A 17,922-nucleotide genomic window follows, 5' to 3' on the forward strand; every position below is an offset into this window, starting at 1 on the left:
AAGCACATATAAGACCTATGGGATGATGGAAACAGGCACGGGTGACTTCTGTCAGATAATGTGTTAAGCATTAGAATTCAGAGGCCGATGCTGATTTCTATAGCGGATTTTAAGGAGTAAAAGCAGGCACTCACTGCGAGGTCCTTATATGGCTAGAGCATATTATCTCTTCTTTTGAGTTGCTTACGGGCCTTATGTGCATAGAGATTTATCAATGTAACACTTTCAGAAATTGAAGTAACTGTGATTCATTCCTGACTTTCTTAAATCTGCCCAAAAGCTTACAAAATGAGCTGTATGTAGTGAGTTGATATCTGAGTGATTTTGCATTTAATTGTTTGCAGAATGTGTTTCTTTTTCCAAGACTCAGTTTAGGGAATACGGGGCTCTTTAGCTTCCTGACGAAAGATGGCTGCAAGTACAGAGCCGTCTCCCGAGTGGGAATTCTTGGGTGAGGATGCCAAAGGAACGATTCCAATTTAAGATGCAGTTTTATTATTATTCTCAGCATAAGCCTTTAATGCATATTATCAGCCTATTCAGTTGTGGCTTTTGGTCAATGAGGGGGAAGCATCACAACAGAAAAAAAGATAAGAGCATTCAGTATTGTAGGTTTAAAAAGAAATCCCTTATTCTCATAAAACCTATAATGTGGGTCTAGGGAGCATAATGTGGTGATTTCATTGGAACTCGATGTGTACCACATGTAATTTCTCAGAAGCTAAGAATGCAGCAGAAATGGCCTTAAAAGCTTAAGGGATTAAATAACTTTAACAAGTTGTATGTTCTTCTTCACTCACACTCCTTGAAATTTGGAAGGACCAATCACTTTTTCCCAGGGAGTCCTAAGCAGGTGAGTCCTTTTTTAATGGGTGGCAAGCAGTGCAGTTTTTGAGGTATGAAGAGATGGATGACTGGGGCCCACTTTTCCAAGAAAGAAGGGGCTTCCAGGCTCGTCCTGGGCGCCCCAGTAGTGCTCACCAGATGGGTCATTGGATTGCTTCACACTTCCCTTCCTGCCTGTATTATTCGGTTTAGCAAACATCCGAAGGCTTAAAATATGCAAAGTACTATGATGTTCAGGGGTCCAGACGGGTTTGAGTAATGGGAAATGGGCTGGCCTGGAAACCAAACTGAATAAGGAAACCTCACTCCCCAGAGAATGCTTGTCATGGAGTTAGGACTCCTTCCTTCCACTGGGAATTAGGATTCCTATTAATGTTGAAGAATACAGCCATGCGTTGCACTGCTCTCCTGAGCAGGAGGTTTTGTCTGTGTAAGTCAGTGGTCTGTGAGCAATACCTATATTTGAGGATGAAGTACTAATTATGTCGGTCTAACAATGCTGGGGTTACTTCCTCACCACAGCTTACTCAATAGCAAACGGAACTTTTTATCCCTCAACTTCCAAGGAGTCAATGAATTATTGTTTGCCAGCTTTGAATAGTGTTTGCCAAATTGGTAATATGTGGTTCTTGTTGTAATCCAGGAAGATGCTGGTCAGATTATGTAAATACTGATTAAGCTTATAGAATTACACTCAGAGGGTATTTTTTTTATTGAGTGTCTTCCTAGTGCATTGAATTTTCAAATGCCCTCTCCTCTGTTGGGATGGTTAAGGACTTCATGTGGCTAAAGGATATATGTTAAGATCGGCGTCCCTATCCCACCACATTTTTAACAAAGCTCTTGAATTATCGGGAAATTCAAATTTATGTTTGAGATCCAGGTTTCTTCATTAAGTGCCCATTCACTTGAAATATGTATTAATTCCTGCATGATCTCAGTACAGCACAGTTTAATAGAAATTTCAGCCGTGATGGGAATGTCCTCTGTCTTCATGGTGCCTTACCTTGGGCGCGAGCCTCATGTGGTGGTTGCACACTTGGAATATGGCTAGCAGAACCAAGGAAAACTGAATTCTTACTTTTGTGTGATCTTAATCACTTTCAGTGTGAAAGCAGCATGGCCAGGGGCTACCGAGTTGGACAGCACAGGTTTCCATAGTGGTGGGGATTGCTCAGCTATTTAAAGACTTAGCTCTTCTAATGCAGTGGGGTCAGGGTTGGGGGGTCTTTGTCAGGAAAAATGCTCAGCAAGCAGATTGTTGCCGCGCACTGTTAAGCAGTGTGCTTCTCAGACACAGATACAACTGGGATAAAACTTGAGCCGTTCTCTGCAGAGGTACCTCCTGTGTGTTCTCCAAATGGTGGGCCGGATGGTCATCTTTCAGCGGATTAGCTGAAAGAATATCTACGGCTGGGCCCAATTGTTCCAAGCTCCGTGCACCCTTTATACGGGAACAGGGAAAATTTGTGTTATGACAATGGCTGACAAAATGTTTAGTGAAAGCTGCAATTGGCAGTAACTGAATTCCCGGAGGTTTCTTTCCAGCCCTCTCTGCTACTGAAAGGTGCAGAAATGCTTTTGACAGCATCTGTCCTGTTGACAGATGAATTGTTTTGACAGGAGAATCTGAAACCTTCAACTGAAGACACATTCAGATGTCGGGCCTGGTAAGCGGCGATCGTGTTTGGAGAAATAAGTGAGATGCTTTAGATTTGTGTGCGTTGTCAGCTGCCACCTGGAAAGAAAGACCTCATGAAAGGGTCTTGTTTTTTTTTTTTTTTTCTTTTTTTAACTAATTAACCCTTTGGTTGTTCTTCTGACCCACCAAGAGAATCCACACCCCTCTCTGCACAGTTCTTGGGCTGAATAAACATATTTCTTTAATTGTTGAGAAAGGAGTATCAATTAAACATAACAGTCAAAGGGTTAAAAATAAACCTTATTTAAGAATTACACCGAGGTATCAAATCATTATGTTGTGTACTTGTCAGTTATGCCTCAATACAAAATTATGCTGGGAGAAAAAAAAAACTGCTCGTAACAGCATTCTTGATAATAGCAGAAAGGTAGAACTAAGTCAAATGTCCATTAGCCGTTGAATGGATGAATAAAATATGGGGCATGTGTATACATACACACAAAATGGAATGTTGTTAAACCCTAAAAAGGAGGGAAATTGTGACACAGGCTACAACGTGGACCGACCTTGAGAACATTATGCTAAGTCAAGCCAGACGGAAAGGGACAGATACATGACGTCTGCAGAGAAGCACAATCCACAGAGGCAGAAAGCAGAATGAAGGTTGCCAGGGGCTGGGGGGAGGAGGGGAGGATGGGGCGTCCGTGTTTACGGGGTGCTGAGTTTCGGTTGGAGATGATACAGTTACGGAGCCGGATGGCAGTGGTGGTTGCCCAATAGTATGACCGTACTTACTGCCACTGAGTTGCACACTTGAACATGGTCAAGATGGTAACTTCTTATGTTTTGTGTATTTTACCATAACAGAGAAATACGCCGAGAGTTTGTCTCGCTGAGATGAGCAAACAAGAAAATGTCTCTGAGGATTTCGTTTCAGATTATATTTGTCAAGGAGACTACAGTAAATATTTTTCCCATTTCCTGATACAGCAGTTGAAGATCAACAGCTTGTCCCAGGTTTTAGGACTGGTCGCTGCTCAGACCTCAGAACTAGGCAGCTCTGTGGCCAAAAGTCGAAGCTGTTGCAGGGGACCTGAGCTTCAGCCTCTGTCCTCTCTCTGTAATTGCTGATGGGCACGCTGAGAGGAGAATGACCTTCAGACCAGTCTCTGACACTCATTTTTTGATAACATGGCTGTGCTAGTTCGTTCAGAGTCAAAACATGGCCTCCTCCAGGCGGACCCAGGGAGAGCTTAAATTTAGCACTTAAGGTGTCTGTCTTCATCTTCGTTGCTGTTTCCTGCCATCTCAGCATGAGGTCCTGATACCGGTTGGCTTCTTCATAAGACTAGCTTGCCGAAGACCCTTTTCCAAGGAGCCTTGTCTAAAAAGCAGAAATTATACAAGATTTTTTAAATTTAAGTCAATTTTGTCTGCTCTTTAAGAGAATGACGGACCAAAGGGTTGTCGTGATTTAAAAATGGCTTTATTCTAATACCACTCCTGGAGTGGGGAATAAGGGAAGTAATTTCATTCCAGATAGTTTACCAGTTGACTGCCTGAGGCTGGCTCCATCCCTGGCCACATCTATAAGCCAGAAACAAGACCTGCGTTTTGAACTTAATAGCCTCAAGAGTCAGTGGCCCAGAATGCAAGGTTAAAAACTGGTGGTCCTCAGCCCAGATGTGGCCTGCAGATACGTTATGTTTGATCCATCCAGAGTTACCTTTTTTTTTTTTTTTTAAGAATTGAAAGGATTTCACCTGAGAATTCAGAGTTTGAGCTTCTCTTGAAAATGGGGAAGACTGGTCTGCATTGCCCTTGTTTCTGGAGACAGGAGCAAATGCTCCTTTTGATGGGCAGGCAGGTACTGCTGTGTCGGCCTCTTTGCACCCCTGGCAGGGTGACCGTCCACACTACTTGCTTGCCCTCCAGGCCTCTTGCCTTTGTGACCTCAGTCTTCTCCTGATGTCTCCTCCAGCTCAGTAACTCTCATTACCGATGATAATGATGCAAATGTGGTAGATACTGTAAACTCACGTTATCTCTAGACCCAGAAACAGTATTTCCATCCCTCTCGTTTATGATAATGTGCTCAAAATAGAAGAAAATTTTAGTCTGTCCAGTCCTTTTTCTGATGTGGGAGAATTCTCTCCATTTGTGGATTTTCTTTTTCAAGTCTAACCTGTTGATGTCTGTGTACCCAATCGTAAATACCCCCAAGCACGGACAAGCTCGCGCTTGACTTCAGTATGTGGTTTAAAAAATTACCACCTTCAATTTTTATAGTAACATAATCTCTGGACAAATTGCTTTTAATTCAGGCTGTGCCCTGAGCACAGATGTACCATTAATTTCAAGTGTAGTCTGACTTTTATTTAGATGAATGTCTAGAGCCGACAGTGAAATGGCTATCAGCTGTAGGTTAGTATTGATTGTAATGTCTCTGGAGTAAATTTAAAAGCTAGTTGCCACATATGTGCTGCCTAAATGGTAGACTTGAAACTCATGATTCTCAGTACCGTTAATTGGCATTAATGCCAATGGAATTAATAGCTTAGATCAATAATGTTGACCTCTTCGGCACACGTGGACTGGGTGTGTTTTGGTGGCAGGGAACAAGGCACAGTGTGCACCAAGGTCTCATTTGGACCACGTCTCTGTGGATTTCTGTTCCTGAAAGATCAAGCTGGTCTAGGCTGAGGGCTGATCCAAGAAGCTCGGCTGACTGAACACGGGTCAGCTTGCTCCCTGTGTGTGCCTAAGGGTATAGCTGGGGGATGAAAGGAGAGAGAGGTCATTCTGAATGATCTTGGCAGGTGCCATCTTCTTGAGAAGGCTGCTCACATGTGAGGCTTTCACTGCCTTTGGTTAAGACCAGCCATGAATTCCCCGTAACCACAGCTCCTCTCTCCTGTGTGACTGTCACTCCCAGTATTTATTCATTGATGGGTGCATTGTGTTCAGGGATAGCTTTATGATTAGCGTCTCATAAGGTCTCAACTTTCTAAGCAGTTCCTTCAACTTTGAGTGTGCCTCTTAGCAATTTTTAGTCATCAGATCTTGCTTAGACCAGGGTTTCTCAACTCCTGAATGTTACCATTGACACTTAAGGCTGGATGATTGTTGTTAAGGGCTGTCCTGTGCCATCGTAGGATATTTAGCAGCCTCTTTGGCTTCCACACACTAGATGTGTGTAGCAACCCCCCCATCCCCGCCTTTTCTCTGCAGTTGTAACAACTAAAAATGTCTCTAGATATTGCCAAACGTCATCCCTGGTTGAGAACCACTGATTTGTAGACAGTAAAGGGTCGGTTCCTGACCCCTCTTTTTCTTTACTACTGCATGATATTTGATGTTTTACTAAAATGCTAATTTTTAAAATGCCATTTGGAATAGCCTTGGACCTGATTCGGTGCAAAATATTTGGATCAGCACACTCTAATGTAGGTAGAGGGCTGACTTACCTTTAGAAGTTGCTAAGTGGTGAAATTATATTGGTTGAAATCCATTTGGGTTTAGCCAGTTTCAGTGATTGGAGATTTTCACGGTGACTTGTTTATGGATGCTAGTGGGGAGGAGCTCTATCTGTAAATCTCATTATTAATAAGGTTACTTCAAATAATGTATGGGATAGGGGCAGCTATGAGGGAGAGGGCCTGGTTTGGCAGGCGGAATAGAAGATTCCTGAATTTGGGGTTAAATGTTGCATGTTGATTTAATTAATTAATTATTCTCTCTCTCTCTCTTTTTTTTTTTTTTTGCTTTTCCTTTACCAGAAACCTGAGTTATAATAAACTTTCTGAGATTGACCCTGCTGGTTTTGAGGACTTGCCGAATCTACAGGAAGTGTGAGTGTTTTCTCCTAAACCTCCAGTTGGGAGTGGGGGACTAAGAGCTCCTGGGGAAACCCTCTGCCCTCCATCCCCCCCCAGCAGCAGTCTAAAGGTGCAAGCAGGAACGTGTGCATACTGGCCGCCATGACGGATCATACTGCTTCCTGAGCTCCTTCCCTGCAGCCCCTCCCTCCTTGTGGGCAGGCAGCGACGGGTGCGCTAGAATCCTGGAGAAATCACGGGGATGTGGGGGACGGATAGGAGGTTCCCCTCCCTTGTGGAAACCTCGTGGATCCTTTGTGTTGGCACACCTGACTGGTACTTCCCCTCCGTTGTCCCGGGAGGTAGAGCAGCCTGCTCGGCAGAGGCTCATGCACCAGCCCACCGCTTCTGCTTCCCGGGAAGCACAAGTGTAGAAGAATGGACACAGAGGCTGGCTTTTCCTCTCTCATCTCCAGACAGAGTAAGGCTTTATCACTGCCCGGGGTACTCTCAGCCAGCCCCCTGCTTCATGCAGGGTCCTGTAAATCAGGCCTCCCTCTTTCCTTCTTCTTGACTGTAAATAACTCTGCTTTTAACAGAGATGTCGGGGTTATCAGGAATTTTAGTTTCATAGGGACTTTAGAGAAACTTCTGCATAAGTTGTGCATATAACCACTGCAGGAAATTTAGAGTCTAGAAATATGTGAAGACTAATTCAAATCAGCAGACATAATAACCATTATGAATACTTAGTGAAAAATACATACCTCTACATGTAGAATTTGGGGATCAAACTGTATATGTATCTTATAGTTTTGTATCTTTTCCATACTTAACCCTCACATTTTTGAATACTTTATCATGTAAATTAAAAATTTTTAAATGTGCCACTTAAATTTTTATTTATTTATTTATGTACTTCCATTTGAGAGAGAGAGAGAGAGCATGAGAGGGGGGAGGGTCAGAGGGAGAAGCAGACTCCCCACTGAGCAGGGAGCCTGATGTAGGACTCGATCCTGGGACTCCAGGATCATGACCTGAGCTGAAGGCAGTCACTTAACCAACTAAGCCACCCAGACTCCCCCACTTAAATTTTTATGTAAAACTACCACACATGGATATTCCATAAATTATTCACCCCATGCTTCTATTGTCAGTGATTTTTATTAGATATTGTTAGATAAGTGCTTTACACATTTTGGTCATTATATGTAACTGATAGAAGTCCTTGTTTATTCTTTGATTTCATTGTTGGATGATTTATCTAAAGGAAACTTAATTTCATCCCTTAGTGCAATTGGCAGAATACCTGCATCCCCTAGCCCCATCTCCAAATTCTCCAAATTGTGGTTATGATTTCCATGTCTCTTTAAAAAAGGTTTAAACTTCCAGAGTTAAAAGAACTTCATAGTTGGAAGGAGCCCTTGGGAATATTCTGTCCAGGACCCTAGTTTTCCTGTAAGGTCAACAGCCGGTGGAGGGAGCAAGGAAGTGTGAGGTGGGCTGCTGTGCTAATTTGACCTAATAAAATATCCCCTTCTCCCTCCACCTTGGCTTTTCTCCCTCCTCAGAACTCCTGTTGGATTTGTGAGCTGAATGAGGCCCCTGACCGCATCCTGAGCTCTTTGTTTTGTGTGTGTCTACTCTCCTTCGTCCTGCTAATATTGCACTCATGAAGGTTGACCTTAGCTAGCCATCGTCCTGAGCACTGCTGTACTCCTTATTGTCACTGCCACCTTCTCCAGACGGTGGAAGGAGCCGAGGCATGGGGGCTTGGCTGGGATTGCATGCTAGCAAGTGGTTGGATGGGGCCTGCACCCTCCCGCCCCCCAGTCTAACTCCTGTGCCATGCTTTTCTGTGGCAACACTCCCTTCCCACGTGTGGGAGGCGTGAAGACAGAGATTGCATCTTTTGGTACAATGTGGTGTGGAAAAAACACACACGTTTTGGTAGCAGACAGACCTGGATTTGAGTTCTGGTTTTGCCCTTTGCTGGTCTGTGCCCCTGGACGAGTTACTTAGTGCCTCAGTGCTTTTCCCTCTATGCAACGTGGATGTATGAACACATGACCAATGGTACTAGAGTTATTAATTGGAGGTGATGTCCAGGGCTTTGCACACGGGGAGGCTACTGAGTGTTATTTCCTTCTGCTACATTTGGAACACATAGCCCCCCAAGCTGGGTGCGTTATTGAGAAACAAATCCGTGAGGGCCAGTTGGTTGGGACTTTTACCACCGTGACTGCCTACAGTCCCTAGGATCACCTGGGATGGACAAGACAAATTCCCCGGAGCCCAGAGCAGTGGAACTTCTCACTGATGCAGATCCAGGCCTTTCCTGGAGGGAATTCTAATCCATTGTGGAGGCAGATGGTAAAGGGGCTGTCAGGAGTAAGGGGTGGGAGGTGGGAAAGGATATTGAAGAAAAGAAAAAAATCGTAGTTGACGTACAATTGCTTCTAAATTAAAACTGAGTTCAGGGCTTTCCCGGGAGCTGTCAGCTCTCCTAAATCCGCACAGCCCTCCCTCCGAGTCTGGAAGCCTCGGCGAGAGGAGCACCACAGGCTGGCAAAACAGTAGGTCGTGGTTTAGCAGTGGTTTTATTTTGGAGGCCTGGAACCACAGTCCATCGTGGCTCACTGGAGAGAGAAAGCAAGGCTGATGGAGGCCCCTGGAGGCCATGAAGATGCTTGAGCAGCTGCTGCCAAGCCACACGGTCTGCACTGCCCACAGCTCTGAGGAAAGCCCACCAGGGAGGGCCTCCAGCCAGGGGTCCTGGACGGCCAGGCTCCTCTGTTAATAAGAGGGGCTATTTATACCATCCTCTTTAAGAACTGCGTGCAGGTCACGTGCTTGCCGCCTGGTCCCAGAATGCTCACTGTGGGTGCTGCTGTGTGCTTTCCAGGGCCGTTGACCTAAAATGTTCCTCAAGGTGGCCGGGAAGCCTGAGTGTGCCCTGCCTTTGGGTATTTATGGCTCACCCTCTGGTGTCTCAGGATCACGCTCCCCCCACCCCAGTGTGTGTGTGTGCAGTGTAGTGTGTTGAAGGGAGGGCTGAAAGAACCAGGGGTATCTTTCTGAGGCACTGCCCTTTGGCTGCGAATTCCCACCACCTGTTAAGCATTTACTCTATTTCTGGCTCGATCCTAAGCCACTAGGTTTAATTATTTCAGCCGGGTCCTGCCACAACCCTATGAAGTTGATACTGGTGTTGCTTACATTTTTTTGTGGAGGAAACTAAGGCACAGGAAGGTTAAGTGACATGCTGAAGGCCCTTCAGTTGCTAAAGGGTAGGCTTTGGGTTGAATGAACCCAGAGCTCTCTGATTTGCAGATCCGATCTGTAAAAATGCCCTCCGAGTAACCCCTGCTTGGCTACTCTGTCACAGTGCCTCGGTTTCTCCTTCTAAGGTGGAGCGATACTTGAGTGCCTTCCTCAGAGGCTTGGCATGTGATCCGGTGAGATATGGTGCATGGCAGCATTCAGCAGAGAGCCTAGCGCACAAACTCCACACTTACTATTATTGTTCGTAATTGCTGACTTAAAGTAACTATCCCCTCAATCCCTATCCTAAAGGAAGCACATCTGGCCATCTGGTATAGAAACGATGTTATCAGAAAGTCTTGCCAGAGGAATTATTTAGTATGCCTTATTCTCGAGGAGCTAAAAGCCCTCGTATAGTTATTGATGAAGCGGCTTGGACTCTAAAACCTGCGCTCCTACCTCTTATTGATGACTTTGTCCCTTGTAAGAAGCAGAGCTAACTGAAGTCACAGCCTCCTGCTCAACTTTGTTATGAACGGCAGCTTCCTTGCCTTTGGCACCTCCCGAAATGCCTCCCCAGAGTGGATTGGCTAAATAGATGGTCATTCATTCATGCCGACAGAGGAATACTTTGCAGCTGGTCATGAGAATGAGGGAGATCGTCAAGATATATTACTGAGGGGAAAGTGCGCTCCCGAACAGTCTGTATAATTCACAAGCATCTGTGTAAAAGAGAAACATGCATGCATCTCTCAGAGCTGGCAGCCAGCGCTTCCTCTTGGAGGCCGACCAGGGGACTGAAGTGCAAGGAAGCTTCGTTTTTCACTGTATATTCCTGGTTTTTCTCTTTTGAAACGGTTTGAAAATTTTACTATGTGCTCACATCAGCTATTCAATAAATAATACACAGCAATTAAAAAAAAAATGGACCCCAAAGCCCTGTAACCCAGAATCACGCCTTGGGTTTGTTTTTCGTTGTCTGTGGAAGCCTCATTTCATTGAGATAATAATAATTAAAGTACTCTGAAACACCCTTCCTAACATTTTGCGTCTTACAAAATAGAAGAACTTCCTTTCAGCAAGCTGAGTAACGGAACATTTCAGAGAGAGCCCAGAAGGCCCATGCTCACCTTACAATGGGTGAGCTGGAAAAGGCCCACCTCTAGGTTCTGCCCTGGGGTCAGGCAGTCCATGGAGCCCCATTTCCCTTATTTTACACCTCTTCCAGCTCCAGGGTTGGACTACAATTCGTGGTCTCATGCACCTGAGGGAGGCACTTCTTGGTCCTGAATCATCAGGAAAAGTTAGTTCAAGAAGCAAGACATTTTAGAAGGATTTTTAGGCCCTCGGGTGGGATCACTTGTGGGGAAAGTGTGAAGGGTAGAAAACTGCCCAACCCTAGATACTCAGAAGATTTCATCAAACCCCGTCCTAAATTCCTAGTTTCCTTATTCATGGAGACTGTGCTCAACTTTCCCTCCGAGCTCTGGCCGTGCTATTTTTGACTGGTCTCTATTTCAGGCTGGCAAGCTGGTCGTGTCTCAGAGCGAGTACGGTCTCCACTGCCTTCTGAGGATACTGTTCTCAGGGCCCACAGAAAGAAAGCCAGTAGTGGTAATGCCAACTGACTTACATTTAGCGAGCGGTGCTTTTTACGTAGGAACGATCGAGAGGTACGTGGGCCATGCAGCTCCTCTCCTTTGGATTCCGACACTGTCCCCTGCATAAATCGAGCAGCCCTGTTGGGATCAGAGCCTGTGATCTCTGCCTAAATCTGTTTACTGCCACTCTAGATATAAAATGCCCTGTTCATCTTTAGCACTGGTCCGCTGCCCCTGTGTGCTCCGCTTCCAGCATTTTGGGCAGGATTTAAAATCTTACCGAGGTGCCGCTTTTCCTTGTTCATTTATTTCTGTGCAGTAGGGCCGGCCTGAGGCCGAGGTCGTTCGGCAGAAGTTCCCCTGCAGAGAAGTCCATGCTGTCTGTTTCAGGTTGAGCATCAAGTCTGATCCTAAGCAGCCCGAAGCACAACCACCATGTTAGCTGAGGGTTTAGGAGCCTCCCGGCTTGCTGGCCTTGCTACTCGGGGCTCGCCTCTGTTTGGCAGCCATTCTTGGGTTCAGCTGTTGCTTGTGTCACCCTCTAGTTGTGTGGCCTTAGCCTCGTGATTGCAACTGAAACTTGACTTAGAGCCCCTAGCTGTAGGGTAGGGACCCGCACGAGGACCTGGTACCTGACCCAGAGTGGTAATGACGAAGTTGCATCACACGTGCAGTTGCTGCTGTGATTACAAAGAAACGGAGGGTAGTGAGTGGTTAAGAAGCTAGACTTGGGGGGCGACACTCCCTGGGCCACTACCACTTACTGTGGTGACCGTCAAATTAGTCAACACCTCAGTGTTTCCATTTCTTCCTTGGTACAATGGGAATGTCCATGGGACTTACCCTATAGGGGTCTAAGGATGAGTTAGCACACTGGAAAGCTCCTAGAGCCATGCCTGGCATATAGTAGCCCCTCCGTAGGTGAGCTGCTGCCGACATTATTATTAGCACCGTCATCGTGTTCTAGAACAGATCTCTAGGCACTGAAGTCGTCTTACAGAAGCTCCCTTATTGGCAGCCGGCCCTGACCTTGGTTTTCCTTGCCCTGCAAGGATCTGAGGGTCTCCTCGAGTAATAAGTCCATTGATGGTACCGTGAAAGTGTATTAGGAGAGATTAAAACCCCTGGAGAGTTTTCATCATCCCTGCACCAAGATGGGAAATGGATTGCTGCAGGGTTGGAGGAGCGAAGACGTGAAGCAGAAGCAGGCTGATTCCGGGGGCAGTCAGATAAGAGACTGTTAAAGTAATTAATTGTCTACTTTAACACACAGACAAGGGCCCTTTAAGTGAAGAAGGGATTTGCCACATGATACGGATCTGCTTTCTCTCTGCCAGATGCTTTAGTCATGAAGCTGTTGAAACAGACGTTCTGTGTCCCACGGCCCAAAAATTGCCAAGCCTCATCTCTAACTGGCTCTGGCACTGCCGAAAGCAAATGGAATAATTCAAGGCCTTTTCCTTTTTTTTTTTTTTCTTCTCTTGTTCACGTCTATAGAAGATGGCAGACAACCAGATTATTCGACTCCGGCCAATACTAGCTGTATACTTGCATGAATGCAACTGTCATTTCTGTGGCCTTGTCTTCAAACAGTAACAAGATGGTCCATGTAAGACACACTCTCTTAAGGGGGGAAAAAAAAGGAGTACGATAACCTAGCGTTATCCCTTTGATTCTGCATCTCAGATATGGTTTCCTTCCAGCCTGTCACCCAGCAGAAAGCTGGGTCCCTGTGCTCTGGCTCTGTTAAGGATTTTTGGGCTCACTTCGCAAGTCTGATTTTGGATTCTCTTCCCAGATTTGGAAATTCATGTCCATGTAAGGAGGCTGGATTGCAGAGCCTCTGGGGGCAGACCCAGCAAACTGTGTTTTGGTTTGTGGGCTTCCTCTTTCTTTTTTTTTTTTAAAGATTTTATTCATTTATTTGACAGAGAGAGAGAGAGAACAAGTAGACAGAGAGGCAGGCAGAGGGAGAGGGAGAAGCAGGCTTCCTGCTGAGCAGGGAGCCCGATGCGGGGCTCGATCCCAGGACCCCGGGATCATGACCTGAGCCGAAGGCAGCGGCTTAACCGACTGAGCCACCCAGGTGCTCCAACGGGCTTCCCCTTTCATGAAGAGATAAGAACTCTGGAAATACAGATCTAGAATGCTGGAGCAGGAAGGGGGCTTTGGAGAGCATGTTCGGTCTGGGGAGGATTTTCAAAATGTCTTTGTGCAAATGTGTGTGTCTGTGTGTATGCATTCCTGGAAAACATGCCTGGAGGCTTCATCCGAGTTCAGGGAAGCTGGAATCACACATAGATGAGACTCCCCAAGTCCACCTTCCTCGTTACTTGTTGCATAGCTGAGGCACTGGAATAACTGGCCCACATGTCCCGAGGTCCTCGGAACTCTGGGCACGGGGGAGGCTCCGGCCATGGTATGAGGGCGCTGCCCTTTGGTGACACCAGAGCTGTGATTCATAGAATCCCGTGTCACAGACATGGAAAAGCAACCTGGAAGGGATGGTCTTTCTCCCTATATCCTTTTCTGACTCTTTCAGCCCACAAGGAGCATCCTCGTCAATGGTCTCAGGGCGCTTTTGTTCTGCATCACATGTCTTGACCTTTCATCACTGTTCCCTGTTTGTCAGTGTTGATTTCGGAGCTAGATGACAATCTGGAAGACAGGTAGCGCCCCCCCCCCCCCCCCCGCCGCCAAGTGTCTGTTTCTAAACCATATGTGTGACAAATGGTTCGTTTTCGTGAGCTCATGTGACTTCTCTACCTTTAAAAACTCTCTTTTAAAATTCTTTATCTTTTGGGGCGCCTGGGTGGCTCAGTCAGTTAAGTGTCTGCCTTCGACTCAGGTCATGATTCCAGAGTCCTGGGATGGAGCCCCGAGTCGGGCTCCCTGCTTAGCGGAGAGTCTGCTTCTCCCTCTCCCTCTGTTCATGCTCATGCGCGCTCTCTCTCAAATAAATAAAATCTTAAAAATAAAATAAAATTCTTTATCTTTTATTGAACATTGCAATATCATCTTCCCATGGCCAACTCGGCATTGTTCTTTGATTTACTTTGTATGACATTTTTCAAACTGCTAATTTAAGTGAGAAATTTCTTCTTGTTGTTACAGGTACCTCAATAACAATGAGCTGACAGCCGTGCCATCCCTGGGTGCTGCTTCATCTCACATTATCTCTCTCTTCCTGTAAGTGGTGCCACTCGGGGAACCCTGGGCTGGGTTGTGAGGCCGTGGTATTATCTTGCTGACATTTGGTGGCAGGAAAACTTGTGTCCCTGTGCTCACTGGTGTAGAAGTCTTTTTCCACAGAGCCCTAATGCTTGTGACAACTGCCTTGCTTGCTGTTTTGGGGTTTGTAGGATGAAAACCTGGAAGACTCACCTCACCTAATTTGGGGGGAGGTTGGTCTTTTCCGTGCCAAGAGGTACATAGAATTAATAAGTGTCTTGGTCCTACTGGGTAAATTGCAACTTGAAGTGAATGAACTGCAATTAAAGGAAGCCTTGTGAATTACAAGACAGCAAGCTCCTGTTTGTGGCAATGAATCTGGTCACGTGACCCAGTTCATTTTTACAGCTTTAAAAAAGAAAATAACCCCAGGCCTCTGAAATCAAGCTAAAAGTAAGGAATCCGTTGATGTGGTCAGGTGTTCGACAACATGCTGGAAATGAAAAAGGCTGTAAAGGGGCTTAAATGAAAAAGGAAGGGAGGAGGCAGGGTGTTCTCGTCCGAGCTGGTAAGAGTCTTTGCTCCTGAGTGATGCCCACTTCAGCCCTCAGCGGGAGGTGCTTGCTTGTTTGAAACCCACCCAGAGGTCTTTCTAGATGAACCCATCCTGAGTCCCAACAGTTTTCTCAGCCAGATTCTGTGGACAGCCTCCCCCGCAGAGCACCTCTCTCTTCACACTAAATTTCCTTTTTCCGCGCCAGCCCAGCCTATTTTTATTTGATTTTGATTCTGCCGATGTTAGAACTCGTTGGCTCACCGGCGTGTATCTTTTCTCGACACCGAGGCGTGGCAGGCAGAGCAGAGGTACTTGGTGGGAAGCCGTCATCCATATGATGGCTCTTGTAGCTTGCCCGGTGTCAGGTTTTGGTGGCAACAGGCCCTGTGTTCGGGAGGCACTCCATCCTTACAAGATGGGGTATTGGGCCTAACCCTTTCCAAGCCATTGCAGGATTGAAATAGCACGGGGTTAGAATGGTGGCTCCAGCTCTGTGTCCTGGAGAAACAGCTTTCTCTCTCCCAGCCTCATTGTCCTCATTTACAGAGCATTTCCTTAATCCATTTTACACGTGGGGAAGGTGAGCCACAGGTTTGCGAGAAGTGCATCGTGCGTAACACATAGGAGGTGTTTGACAGACAGAAGCTGCTGCTTCTGGCTTGTGGCGTCCTGTCACGTGGCCCCTGGGGCCCTGGCCTGATCTTACCTGTGGGACCACAGGATCTGGGAGTCAGTCCTTGTTTCTCTGGAGTGCTGGAATGAAGGTTTTAGCCTTTGGTCCCAAGATGGACAGGCAAGGGTCTCACCGTGGCTTTGTGTCCAGCATCTGGAAAGTGTTGAACTGCTGGCTAAATTGAATGAGTTACCCAGACTGGAGGCTAATTAAGGATGTGATGCTCCCTTGTATATTCATAGAGCAAAGCACTAGAAGATGCTTTTAACTTCTTGCTACTTTAAGTATGGTTCCTGGGCCAGCAATGTCCTACCCACACTGAGCTCCTTGGAAATGCAGAATCTCAGGCCTCCGCTCAGCCGTGCTGGATCAGAAGCTGCTTTAGTAAGGTCCCTTGGCCCTTTCACGCTCATTCAAGTGTGAGAAGCACTGCCTTCCCTCCCTTTGCTCTTCCCTCGGGGAGGAAACCAGGGACACAGAGAACATCTTTGTGTCACCAACAGGAAACCAAGGATCCCTGAGTTCCCTGTAAGTTGCCAAGTCGAAAGGAGGAACTGAGACTGGACACAGATACCCATGCGCATGCTCTTTTCCTTTATCTGCCCCCACACACTGGGTGCGGGAGCATGGCAGGTGACTCTGAACCCCCCTGGTGCGAGAGATGGGCAGGGCCCCCAGCTTGTCCTGGGGGCCTGTCGTACTTTGAATCACGCCTTGCTCTGCTGACTAAAAATACATTTCTGTTCCTTGGCCCAAGAGCCTGGAGCTGTGCGGCCAGTTGGCCTTGTTCCTGCTATTCCAATTAGACAGCATTAAACTATGTAAAGCAGGGAGAAGAAATAAAGACTCCCTCCTGGTTTTGAGTGAGTTTGGAAAATGCAGGTTAGTATTGGCAGCCACCTTTTTGGCCTGACACTGGTCTCCATCTGACTTGGTCAGTGATTTCTCTGAAACCACAGAAACTGAAGGGTGTTGATGTTCCTTTTCTCTGAGAGGCCTGTGTTCCCTGGATCCAGTGCCTGCAAAGTCAGGTTAGCAGTGTGACATTTGGGTAGCAGGATTATGGATAATTTTGCTATCATCCTTCATGCCTTTCTGTATTTCCCATGGGGACCATGCAAAGGACAGAGACGAAAGTAGCAGCAGGCAGTGGATGAGCGTGTCCTTCCAGGCTGGCCCAGGAAGCACTCAGCATCTCTGTTCCCAGGATAATTCCCATCCGTCAGGCTTTGAAGAACTTGCTTTTGCTGGTGTGTGTGGCTCTTCAGAACCACTGAATTTTAAAAAGTGTCATATGTTAAACAAATATGTAGTAGGTCCCTTCTGTGCCCCTGTGTTGGGGCCCAGAGGCCATCTGAGAGTGCCCTAGCACAGTGTGTGAAGGCGCGGTAGGTCAGCGAGCTCAATACATGTCTTATTTCATGCCCTAACCCCCAGATTTGCATTTGCATCTCACCTTCCCATTGTGGGGGTGCACCTCTGTGCATCTCCGCCTAGAGGATCCAGAAAATAAGCAAAATGTGCAAAGAGACTCTCTGGCTGAGGCCAGCTGAGGTAGAGGAGCTGGCACAATTTTGGGGGACACGTTTATAGGTGGGGCCTCAGGGAAAGGGCAGCCCAGGTGTGCGTCCAGCTCTGACTGATGTTGTGACCTGGGACAGGTTGCTTTTATTTCATCTGTTGAATGAAGGGGCTGAGTCAGTTTCATATTCCTTCTGTGACCCGGAAACCGAGAGCGCAGGGGCAGTGAGGTCACAAGAGAAATGACAGACCCCGCCGTGCCGTACGCACTCGTGCAGCGTGCTGGCTTCTGAAGGAGCAGGTTTGTGGTCTGCAGCTCCGACACCTGTCAGTACTGATGTTTGCCTCTGAAAATCAGCTCGTCATTGCCATGCTTGCTTTCCAGTGCCCTGAGTCCCCGTCCGTAACCTGGCTCCTTGCTCACAGGACAGTGCTCCAAGGCCCCAGACGTCAGGGCCCTCCTTCGCAGGGGTCACAGTAGGGGCTGCCCAGGGTGGGGGGGGGGGCGGTTTGTTTTGCGTCCGGCTTTACTATCAGGGTCTCAGAACAGACTTTTGCAGAGTTTTGGGAACTGAAGTAATTCAGTAAAATTTCAATTGGTTAATCCTGTCTGATTAAAGGAATCTGATTCAATTAAAGTATTTGTCAGAGAGCAGATTTATTTGCATCATGTTCTGAGGATAATGCCAAAGCCATTTGTCCTTACTAACAAAAAAGCATGAAACTCAAGGAAAGCTTTTAATAGGATCGGGGTGGGGAAAGAGGGAGCTAATTTGATAAAACAGTGCTCAGAAAAAGAAACAAGAGTTTTGTTAAATGGGAGCAGACTC

General features: G+C 46.6%; 1 protein-coding gene across 7 annotated transcripts in view; it reads left to right on the plus strand.

The window, feature by feature from the left end:
* LRIG1 (leucine rich repeats and immunoglobulin like domains 1) overlaps window positions 1-17,922 on the plus strand; it is a 110,736-nt gene that overhangs the window by 30,319 nt on the left and 62,495 nt on the right. For 4 of the 7 annotated variants that reach the window (XM_034997954.1, XM_034997955.1, XM_034997961.1 and 1 more), the window contains exons 2-3: window positions 6,268-6,339; window positions 14,286-14,360. The exons of 1 other annotated variant lie outside the window; for it this stretch is intronic. In XM_034997954.1, the coding sequence (XP_034853845.1) occupies window positions 6,268-6,339; window positions 14,286-14,360 (147 nt within the window). The remainder of the gene's footprint in view (window positions 1-6,267; window positions 6,340-14,285; window positions 14,361-17,922) is intronic. 2 more of the 7 variants (XM_034997956.1, XM_034997957.1) reach the window with 1 other exon arrangement.

This window comes from Mirounga leonina, unplaced genomic scaffold, assembly GCF_011800145.1.
Source record: "Mirounga leonina isolate KUSES-001 unplaced genomic scaffold, KU_Mleo_1.0 Mir_94, whole genome shotgun sequence".
In the NCBI taxonomy this organism is placed as follows: domain Eukaryota; kingdom Metazoa; phylum Chordata; class Mammalia; order Carnivora; family Phocidae; genus Mirounga; species Mirounga leonina.